General features: G+C 35.7%; 1 protein-coding gene across 1 annotated transcript in view; it reads right to left on the reverse strand.

Annotated features, from left to right (window-relative positions):
- LOC123534516 (uncharacterized) overlaps window positions 1-12,449 on the reverse strand; it is a 100,927-nt gene that overhangs the window by 63,446 nt on the left and 25,032 nt on the right. Inside the window, exons 5-6 of the mRNA XM_053519971.1 lie at window positions 7,342-7,728; window positions 1,156-1,268 (exon numbers count right to left, since the gene is read on the reverse strand). Of these exons, the coding sequence (XP_053375946.1) occupies window positions 1,156-1,268; window positions 7,342-7,728 (500 nt within the window). The remainder of the gene's footprint in view (window positions 1-1,155; window positions 1,269-7,341; window positions 7,729-12,449) is intronic.

The raw sequence follows: 12,449 nt of genomic DNA on the forward strand, positions 1-12,449 counted from the left end.
ATCATACAGACATAATTTTATGAAGATCATTTGAAAAATACAACATCTATCACATACACAAGGTTATTCTTTGATTTGACCTAGTGACCTAGTTTTGACTGCAGATGGTCTATATTCGAACTTGACCTAGATGTCATCAAGGCAATCATTCTGACCAAATTTCATGAAGATCAATTGAAAACAAGAGCTCACACAACATGAAATGCCCCCTTGATGCATTCAGTAATTGCACAAGGAACAGAAATTATTTTCTCACTGTAAATTTTTTTCTGAAGGAGTTGGTTTTAAGAGCTTGAGCGAATGTCTTCTGGTAGATGAAATATCTGACAACTTGAAAAACTTGTCAGGATAAGAATTGTATTTACCAGTCAAAAACTTGTAGGTTTCAATCAAGTCGCCTTTAAACACCTTTGTTTAAAACAGTACATATTCAAAAGATCCAAAGGTTCTTCATAATTTTAATCCATCAACTCAGGCACTAACCTTGTTGCATATTTCTGTTCTCTTTCAAGACATTCAGTATCTTTCACAAAGTAGGGATTCCATGGTTGTACAGCATATTCCATTAATGGTCTAACGTATGTTGGATAAATGACCTTAAACCTGTTCTCATCAATCCGTTTGAATATCCCTCTAAGTAAACCTAATCATCTTAATGCTAAGCAACTTTTGCACATTGTTTACTTGGTTTACAGTCTTCAGTTATCATAACCCCAAAATCAGATTCTTTTTCAGAAGAAGATATTTCAACATTATTTAAAAAAAAATATGACTTCATTGGATTGTTAAAACCAAAATGTATTGTTTTGCATTTTCAAAGTCAACCCCTTTAGTATCTATACCCCAGTGAAGCTCCTATGGATTTGGTGGATTATAAGTGAGTATAGAAAAATACTCAATTTGCAGTTTTTTTTTGTTTGTTTTTTTGTTTGTTTTTTTCAAGATTTCTTCGATGCCGTGATGAACCTATAAATTATAATAACTTTCAGAGAGAAGGTAGAGAATGCAAAATCATCATTATGGAATAGCAACTGCATGGCTATAACATTTGGTCGGATTTTGTCAAGAATCCAGTAATATTATATAAGATACAATTGGAAAAGAATGTAAATATTTGTAGAACTTCTATTTCCTAATAAAGCAATGAATTTATACCCTTCTGATTGATCTGATATAGTCTTCATTTTCCTTATCTGGAACTTTTATCTTCTTTACAGCAACATGCATTCCAAAGCCATTTGGAATAGATTCATCTGAATAATCTGAAGCTAAGAAAATTTTCATTTTGTGTTATATCGCCATACTGAAAAGCACACTTTTTCCCAACACTATATTCTACTGGTGTTTAAATGACATTTTTCTTCTTTTAAAGTAAAATTATTCGCCTTCAAAAACGTGCATGTAAACTGATTTTTGGACAAAACTATACAACCTTTGAAGATGCCATGAAAGAAATAAATCAGCTTCCTTTCCTAGATAAAGTTAAATTCAATAAAGCTGTAGTTATGTTTAAAATTGTAAATAGAAATTTTCCAATGTATATATGTAAAGATTTTGAACTTAAAGATGCAGATGATGTTAATCAACCCATTATTTTAAGATCAGACTGTGGTCCCACTTTCAAAGTACCAAAACCAAATAAAGAACTTTTCAAAGGAAGCTTATTGTATTCAGGGCCTGTTGTATGGAATGATTTACCAGGTGATATAAGAAATTGTTCATCTCTGGAAATCTTTAAACACAAGACAAAAGCATTCTTTATGCAATAAATCAAAGTACCTCTGATGCATAGCTAATAGTCTGTTTAATTAAATTGAAAGGTTTGATTGATAATTTGGATTAAATTTCTTTCAATACTTTTGTATGGTTTTAATACACCATTTGAATGATATGACAATTTAAAGCAACCTGTTAATCTTTCTCTTAATATAAAGTTATATTCATACATATAGGTGTTAGTATTTTAGTTTCCATTACGTGAATGTGTGTATGAATTTTGTTCTTCTGTCTTATGTACATAAAATGTGTTGTTTCTTTGTTTTGTATATACCAAGTAAAATTGTGTAGAGGGCCCCAAGGTAGATTAGTATAATACTATGCTAATTGGGCAACCCTCTGTAAATAAAGACTTTACTTACTTACTTACTTACTTACTTATATATGGCAATGTACAGTTGAAAATCAAATATTGTTGTCTGGCGATGTATTAAATATAACAAGCAAATTCGATGAATTGATATCCCCCACTGAAAGGACTTGTGGTGAGGAATGGCAAAAAAAATATATACGGCAAAAAGTTAAGGATGTTACTAAGAAGCAAATAATTTCATTAGTCAAAATTATTTTAACAGAAAATGAATGCTTTTTTTTTTTTTTGAGAGGGGGGGGGGGCGGGGGTGACAAGGTGAGGGTACAAAATTTCACACGTTGGTTATAAATATTGATGGAAAATTAAAAATGATGAAAAAAAAAATGGGGAATGGGGATGCATGATCGGGGTGGTGGGCAAGACTGAGTGGAGAGTGAGGTGGGGGAAAGGTACAACTTTGCATGCTGATAAATATTCATGGAAGGTTTGAAAAGAAAAAATAATAAAAAGGAATGATTTTTTTGGGAGGGGCGAGGGAAGGGGGTGTGACCAAGGCAAGGTCACAGGTGACCAGGTGTGGGTACAAAACTTCACATGTTTATAATAAATGTACATGGAAAAGAATGAAAGAAGTTTAATGAAATTCTACCAATTAGTTGGTTTGTTATGTACAAATCTGTAGATTTTTAAACAATTAAATGGCAATAACTCTAAGAAAAATTGACCAATTGAAAAAATAAAATGACAGGCATCATCGAAGTATGTTGGTTCATACTTATTTCAAGTTTCATGAAATTCTACCAGCTTATTGCTGAGAAATGGTTACAGACGTGGATTTTTCATTAAATCAAGGGCAATAACTCTAAGGGAAATTGACCAATCCAAAAAAACAACTTAACGGGCATCATCGCAGTATGTTGGTGCATGTTTATTTCAAGTTTTATGAAATTCTACCTGATAGTTACTGAGAAATGGCTGCGGACGGACATTTTTGGGCATTTTTCATTAAATCAAGGGCAATAACTACTCAGGGAAACTGACCAATCCAAAAATAAATTTGATGGGCATCATCGCAGTATGTTGGTTCATGTTTATTTCAAGTTTCATGAAACATCTACCTGCTAGTTACTAAGAAATAGCTGCGGACAGACGGACGGACGGACTGACAACGCTATTTCAATACTCCCCTCCCGATTTCATCGGCAGGGGATAATAAGGCTAGGTTTTGTGTTTGTTTCAATTGTTATTTAGTCTTTATTCCAATTGAAATGTTAGCAAGTTTGCATTAAATTCTAAATAATCAGTCTAAAAGCAAGCTGTTTTCCAATATAATGACAGTTAGTTAAGACGAAATATTTTTCTGTTTAACATAGTGAAAATCCGCCTTTTTTGACAAAGTAACAATATGCGTATTTAACTGGCAAGTTTTCATTACTGAAACACATTCAAAGTGAATACTCAACCAGAATGATTACATTCAAACTTGTTTTGGGGAGACCCGGTAACCAACCCAGAGGTGCATACCTAGCAACTCTACCGAGCATGCTATTCATGGGGAAGGACCCAGTAAAAAATTCAAAAGTTGCATGTATGTAGTACTGAATTAAGATGTTTGATTTGTCAATAAAATCAAAATTGTATGTAGGTTTTATATTATTTCTTTTCCCCATTCAAACCTTCTAAAAAAGGATAAGATGTAATCCTATTGTCCTTGATAGTCGATATCATTACGTCGAACTTCCAATACGTCTGTGCAATTTTTGCAATCCCTTGAATATAGAGGTAATGGTATTTGACTGTATTTGGACCATTACCCATTTGTAAACACAATCATACTGAACTGGTAATTGTAGATCAATTAAATTAATGCTTTAACATTATTTGTTAGGTCACAGTATGAGCCTGATTAGTTAATTACAAACAGATGTTATGGACATGTTAAAGTGGGAAATCTGTAGGCATTACAGACATTTTCCAAACTAGAATGGGATGCTCTTAGACAGAATATATTTTCATTTGTGGTAAGTCAGAAAATTTATTTTTTATAACTACATTGTGTATACTTATTTGTCTGAATAATAAGAGCAGGGTCTTGCTGGTGCAGACATTCATCTGATTTTTTTGTCTCTGTCTTACAAGTTTTTAAGTCCAAAAGGGGCCATAATACTTGCAAAAAGAAATTTAGAGTTACAGTACTTGCTGTGCAGAGTCAACTTTTAATGGTGAATAATTGCTCCAAGTTGTTAAGCAATAGCCACCACCAAGAAATCTGATATTTTCTAAGCCTCAAAAGGGGCCATAATTATTGCAAAAAGCAGGATAGAGTTATGTTTCCTGCTGTGCAGAGTCAACTTTTGATGGTTAACAAGTGTTGCAAGTTTTAAAGTAATAGCTTTGATAATTTAGGAGAAAAGTTGACCTAAACACAAAACTTAACCTAGAAATCTGATTTTTTAAGTCCAAAAAGGACCCTAATTCTTGCAAAAAGCAATGTAGAGTTACAGTACTAGCTGTGCACTGTCAGCTCTTAATGGCAAATCACTCCTCCAAGTAATAAAGCAATACCTTTTACCGATAAGAAAAAATGTTGACCTTAACTAAAAACTTAAGTAAACCAAGACAAGAGGGTCATGATGACCCTGGATCGCTCACCTGAGTAATATGAGCTACATGTTTCAAATGTCAAACTGATGATTTTTAGAAAATTTTTGGGAAGATTTTCCGATGTACAATCAAGTAACCCCTGGGGCGGCGCCAATTTTACCCTGGGGGTCATGGTTTGAACATCTTTAGTAGAGGTCCACTAGGCAATGTTACATGTCAAATATCTGAGCCCTAGGGCTTCTGGTTTTTGAGAAGAAGATTTTTTAAGATTTTCCTATGTACAATCAAGTGAACCCTGGGGCGGGGTCAATTTTGACCACGGGGTCATGATTTGAACAAATTTTGTAGAGGTCCATTAGGCAATGCTACATGTCAAATATCTAAGCTCTAGGCCTTCTGGTTTATTTTTAGAAAATTTTTGAAGATTTTGCTTTGTAAAATCAAGTGACCCCTGGGGCAGAGTCAATTTTGACCCCGGGGTCATGATTTGAACAATTTTAGTAGAGGTCCACTAGGAAATGCTACATGTCAAATATCTAAGTTCCAGGGCTTCTGGTTTTTGAGAAGAATTTTTAAGATTTTCCTATGCAAAATCAAGTGACCCCTGGGGTGGGATCAATTTTGACCCTGGGGTCATGATTTGAACAAACTTTGTAGAGGTCCACTAGGCAATGCTTCACACCAAATATCTAGCTCTAGGGCTTCTGGTTTTTGAGAAGAAGATTTTTAAAGTTTTTCCTTCCGGTTGCCATGGCAACCAGAGTTCTGCATGGAATTCAATTCTTTGAACATTTGAAAGGGGGCCACCCAAGGATCATTCCTGTGAAGTTTGGTGTAATTCTGCCCAGTGGATTTCAAGAAGAAGATTTTTTTACAAACTGTTGACGCACGACGCACGACTGACGACGGACATCAAGCGGTCACAATAGCTCACCTTGTCACTTCATGACAGGTGAGCTAAAAAATAGGAGGTGGGCAAGTTCATATCATGATAAAAATTCATACAAGGTTTCATCAATTTATATCAAATACTTTTTGAGCTAGTCGCGTCACAAACTTCAGAGGGAAGGACAGACAAGACCAAATCTATATGCCTCCAACACTCGTGGGGAGCATAAAACGCACAAAATCTGATGAGCTAAAAATGAGAAATTTTGAAATTAAATAAAATACATGCTTAAACTTTTTCCAAGCTGAATCAAATTATCTTTACAGGGCTCCATATAATTTTCATGCAATTAGTTTTTCACTTTTTGATTTTTTTCGCAATTAGTTTTTTCACTACCAAATTTTAAATTCAATTAGTTTTTTTTTTTTAAATTTTCAATTAGTTTTCTTTGCAAAAAGTTCAACCTTTTAGTTTTTTGTCGGAGGGAGCGTGTTTGTCATTCATTTAATAGCGCTCGTTTTACCAATAGGCCGTTTTCCATGACTGAGTAAATTTTTCTGTTGCATAATTTACTAAATAATTTAGTCCACTATGTTTCACTGGCTTTTTCCAATCAGGATTTATGACATTTTTTTGCGATCTCCAATACAATTCCATGTTTGATTTCTTCATTAGTTCTTTTCGTTCTTGTCACAAAATTAATCATAAAAGGAAATGCGCTGTCAGTTTTTATTTCTGCTCATCCTCGCTTTCTTACTGCCGACGCCATATTTGCAATTTCTAAGAAGGGGGATCATTCTAGCATGCTAATAACGGCATGGTTCAGATATTATCCCTGACTTGCATCGACGGTGTTATCATAAATTACCACCCTGACAAAATATATCAGTGTAAACATAACAATTGGAAGATGGTTTCTTGGCGTTTTCGGCAATTTCAAGGGTTTTTAAAACGATAGCAATTAAAAATCGGATCTTTTTTAATGGTAGGGTTTGGAATTTAATTCGTTATTGATGAAAATCATTTTGTTATAACATTAAAACGATGCTTATCTGGAGTCCTGTCTTTAAGTAAATTTATAACTAGAAGATGCTTTTGAAGAAAAGCCAGTGTCTCCCCAAATGCATAGTTGTACTATGTGCAGGTCCCTGTGACCTTGTTCTTCAATCTAGTAACCTCAGAATTAAACTGGATCGTTTCCTCAGTAAGCTTATCACCCTATGAAGTTTTGAAGTTCAAGGTCACATGGTTCACCAGCTATTGATCAAAAAAAAAATGTGACGGAGAAACGGCCCCTGTGACCTTGACATTTGATGGAGTGACCCCAAATACAATAGTGGTCATTTACTCCATAAGTCCTATTGCTGATCAAGTACTTATAGAATGTTAACAAGGTTTTCTATAACTTGGCCTAATAACCTTGTTTAAAATCTTAGGTAACCCAGTTTTGAATGTGACCTTTATTTCATACAAGCAAAATAAAATTCTGACTTAATTTAATGAATATGAGGTAAAACAAATGAGGCCACTACAATCAGTGTTTCAGATAAACCTTTGAACTTGTTAGCAAGCTAGGCTCTTAGACTGGAAATATTTATAGCCCAGCTATTTGAATGGCATAATTGGGAGAATGAAAACTGAATTTACTACAATAATGACATATACAAGCCAGACGATTTTCATTAATGATTTTGTCATAATGAGCCACAATGATTTTGTATTCAAAAGCAGCTATTGGTTAAATTACTCTAAAACTTACAAGAATAAACCTTTCCAAATCCACCTCTCCCGATCTCCTTAACACAAACATGTTCCAAGATACTGATATCTTTCTTCTCAAGCTTGATCAATCGACCATCAAATATACAAGCATCCATAGGAGGTCTACATGTTTTATTATGTTTCCGGTCCTCTAACGATGGTCTAAATTTTTCTTCACTACCATGTTCTTCATCAACTTCCATTACTTCCATCTTTTCTTTTGCAGTGACACGTCCAAGGTCACTTTCAATTTTTCCTTTTTCCGTGACAGGTCCAGAGTCAACTTCCATTTTTCCTTTTTCCGTGACACGTCGATCAGAGTCAACTTCCATAGGTTCGTCCTCAGTAGCCTGAACAGGAAACTGTTGGGCTGAATTCTGCTCATCTGTAAGTATGATTTATAAATATAATAATAAGCAACTGTAAACTGTGCGAAACAGTAATGATTCATGTAGCAAGAGCTGTCCATTAGACAGCGCGCACCACTATTCGGGGATTTGACAGTAAAATGAATATATGTCTCAATAAGAGACCTCTACTTTAAAAGGAAGATACACTAAGGGGCATAATTCTGTCAAGAACACAAATAAGAGTTATTGGGATTGTTACAACACATGCAGATGATGATGGTAAAGATATATTTTGAGTTTCAAGTCATTATCTTATAATGTACCAAAGTTATGTCCAGAAAACAAAGTTTGTTAACAAAAATTAAGTATAAAAGGGGCAAATTTGGTCAAAAATACAAATCTGAGTTATGGGGATTGTTACCACATGCAGATGATGATGATAAAGATATATTTGAAGTTTCAAGTCTTTATCTTACATTTCATTAAAGTAATATCCAGAAAGCGAAGATTGCAAAAAAAAAAAGTTTACGTACCAAAGGGGCATAATTCTGTCAAAAATACAATTAGAGTTATTGAGTTTGTTACCACACATGCAGATGATGATTATAAAGAAATGTTTTTTTTAATTTCAAGTCATTATCTTTTACAGTACCAAAGATATGTCTATAAACGAAGCTTTCAAAAAAATTTAACATGAAAATAATTCAAGTATAACAACTTTGTGACCTTGACCTTGGGTAAAATGGGCCCAGCCCCTGCACATAATTTGTTTGTATGCTGGACAATGTTTATGTAAACTAACAGTAAGTTATAAGCAATATTAACAAAGATATGACAGAAAAACAAAGGTTGCCAAAAAGCTTTAACCTAGGCATGTCACAAGGTGAAATTGTGCATTTTTGACTATTTCAGGGGCCATAACTTTAAAAATAGGGGGCAGAGCCAGACGAAAAATAGGAGGTGCACACGTTCATATCATGATAAAGATTCATGCAAGGTTTCATCAATTTATATCAAATACCTTCTGAGTTAGGTGCATCACAAACTTCGGACAGACGCACGGATGGACGGACAAGACCAAATCTATATGTCCCTACAACTCAAGGGGGGGGACAAAAATTATTACATGATTACAATAAATAGGCCGTATGGTCATTCCAGTCAATTCATTCTTACGCCAGTATGCACATCAATTCAGAATGACCAGGCATTCTACAAATCACAAGAATTTTACAATAACCTGGTCTAAAGCATCCTTTTTTATGTCTGAATCTGCATTTCTCCTATGACCTTGAGCTTTGCTCAAGTGACCCCAAAATCAATAATGGTCATTCACACTGTAACTCCTATTACTCTATGAAGTTTTAAGGTTCTGGGTCTAATGGTTCTCAAGTTATTGATCAGAATTTTTTTCCAATTTCTGGCCCCTGTGACCTTTAACTTTGATCGACAAGTGACCAAAATATCAAGGTTTATCTACTCTATAATTCCTATCATCCTAAGAAGTTTCAACATTCTGGGTCAACTTGTTCTCTAGTTATTGATCAGAAACTGTTTTCTGACAGTCAGGCTCAAGTAAGCTAAAACTAGAATATGGTGTTTTTGTAACAAAGACATAATGTCTCCCCTCTTATGTATGCCTTCAGCTCTGGCAGCCATTTTGTGCAGCAAAGCGGAACATATCAGCCATATGAACAACTAGGCTTGGTACTGATCACTCCTGTGAAGTTGTGTCAAAATCCAGCTAGCACTTTAACCTGTGAAAGCTGGACAATAATTTCTTATTTTTTGCTCTAGCGCCCATTTGTGCAGCAAAGCGGAACATATCAGCGATATGCACAAATAGGCTTGGTATTGGTTTTGTCAAAATCCAGTCACAAGTTTGACCTGTGAAGCCAGACAAGATTTTTTCTATTTCTAGCTTTGGTGGCCATTTTGTGCAGTGAAGCGGAGCATGGCGGAGAAATGCACAAGGTTTTGTACTAATCGTTCCTGTGAAGTTTCGTCGAAATCCCGCCAACGGCAGAGTTTGACCTGTGAATTTAAAGCCAGACAAGCTTAATGTGGAAGGACGGAGGCACAGATAGACAGTAAAGGCAAAAACAAGAGAGCCATGAAGGCCCTGTATTGCTTACCTGACCTATTGACCTAAAGATCATCAAGATTAACATTCTGACCAAGTTTCATTAAGATATGGTCATAAATGTGGCCTCTAAAGTGTTAAATACTATTCCTTTGATTTGACCCTGTGACCTAGTTTTTGACCCCACATAACCAAGATTCGAACTTGACCTAAAGATCACCAAGATTAACATTCTGACTCAGTTTCATGAAGATACAGTAATAAATGTGGCCTCCAGAGTGTTAACAAGCTTTTCCTTTGAATGACCTAGTGACCTAGTTTTTGACCCCACCTGACCCAGATTTGAACTTGACCTCTAGATAATCAAGTTTAACGTCCTGACCAAGTTTCATTAACATTCGGTCATAAATGTGGCCTCTACAGTGTAAACTAGCTTTTCCTTTGATTTGACCCTGTGACCTAATTTTTGAGCCCACATGACCAAGATTCGAACTTGACCTAAAGATCATCAAGATTAACATTCTGACTAAGTTTCATGAAGATACAGTCATAAATGTGGCCTCTGGAGTGTTAAAAAGCTCTTCCTTTGAACTGACTCGGTGACCTAGTTTTTGACCCCAGATGACCCAATATCAAACTCATCCAAGATTTTTATTGAGAGTAACATTCTGATTTTTTTCGTTTTGGGTTTAACACCATTTTTCAACAGTATCTCAGTCATGTAACGGCAGGCAGTTAACATAACCGGTGTTCCTGGATTCTGTACCAGTACAAACCTGTTCTTCGCAAGTAACTGCCAACTTCCCCACATGAATCAGAGGTGGAGGACTAATGATTTCAGACACAATGTTGTTTATCAAATAGTCACGGAGAACATACGCCCCATCCGAGGATCGAACTCGCGACCCCGCGAACCGTAGACCAACGCTCTTACCTACTGAGCTAAGCGGGCGGGCAGTAACATTCTGACCAAGTTTCATTAAGATTAGGCCAAAATTGTGACCTCTAGAGTATTAACAAGCTTTTCCTTTAATTTGATCTGGTGACCTAGTTTTTGACCCCAGATCCGTAGACCAACGCTCTTACCTACTGAGCTAAGCGAGCGGGCAGTAACATTCTGACCAAGTTTCATTAAGATTAGGCCAAAATTGTGGCCTCTACAGTGTTAGCAAGTTTTTCCTTTGATTTGACCTGGTGACCTAGTTTTGACCCCTGATGACCCAATATCACACTCATCCAAGACTTTATTGACGGTAACGTCTGACCAAGTTTTATTAAGACTGGGCCCAAATTGTGACCTCTAGAGTGTTGACAAGCCTTTCCTTTGATTTGACCTGGTGACCTAGTTTTTGATCCCAGATGACCCAACATCTAAGTAATCCAAGATTTTATTGAGGGTAACATTCTGACCCAGTTTCATTAAGATTGGGCCAAATATGTGACATCTAGAGTGTACAACAAGCCTTTCCTTTGATTTGACCTGGTGACCTAGTTTTTGACCTCAGATGACCCAACATCTAAGTATTCCAAGATTTTATTGAGGGTAACATTCTGACCAAGTTTCATTAAGATTGGGCCTAATATGTCAAACTCGTCCAAGATTTTATTGAGGGTAACATTCTGACCAAGTTTCATTAAGATTGGGCCAAAATTGTGGCCTCTATAGTGTTAACAAGCTTTTCCTTTGATTTGACCTGGTGACCTAGTTTTTGACCCCAGATGACCCAATATCGAAATCATCCAAGATTTTATTGACAGTAACATTCTGACCAAGTTTTATTAAGATTGGGCCAAAATTGTGACCTCTAGAATGTTAACAGTCAAATTGTCGACGACGACAAAGCCGACACTGGATGACGGACACAGGGCGATCAAAAAAGCTCACCTTGAGCTAACAAAATAGAGTAGACATAATACATTCAAATTTTTAAGTAGAGGGCCAAATGGGCCTAAGTCGCTCAACTGAGGTTGTTTTTGATCTAATTAGATCTTGCTTAGGACAAAGTATTAAATTTAAAAAGAATTAAAAAAGAGGGCCATGAAGGCCCTGTATCGCTCATCTGACCTATTGACCTAAAGATCATTAAGATTAACATTCTGACCAAGTTTCATGAAGATAGGGTCATAAATGTGGCATCTAAATTGTTAACTAGCTTTTCCTTTGGTCTGACCCAGTGACCTAGTTTTTGACCCAACATGACCCAGATTCAAACTTGAGCGTAAGATCATCAAGATTAACATTCTGATTAAGTTTTATGAAGAAACAGACAGTAAATGTGGCATCTAGAGTGTTAACAAGCTTTTCCTTTGATTTGACCTGGTGACCTAGTTTTTGCCCCAAATGGCCAAGATTCGAACTTGACCTAAAGATCACCAAGATTAAAATTCTGACCAAGTTTCATAAAGATACAGCAATAAATGTGGCTTCTAGAGTGTTAACAAGCTTTTCCTTTGATTTTACCTAGTGACCTAGTTTCTGACCCCACATGACCAAGATTTAAACTTGACCTATAGATCATAAAATTAACATTCTGACCAAGTTTCATTAAGATATGGTCATAAATATGGCCTCTACAGTGTTAACTAGCTTTTCCTTTGATTTGACCGGGTGACCTAGTTTTTGATCCTACATGACCCAGATTCAAACTGGACCTTGAGATCATCAAGATTAAC

This window comes from Mercenaria mercenaria, chromosome 12 (assembly GCF_021730395.1).
Source record: "Mercenaria mercenaria strain notata chromosome 12, MADL_Memer_1, whole genome shotgun sequence".
NCBI lineage: Eukaryota > Metazoa > Mollusca > Bivalvia > Venerida > Veneridae > Mercenaria > Mercenaria mercenaria.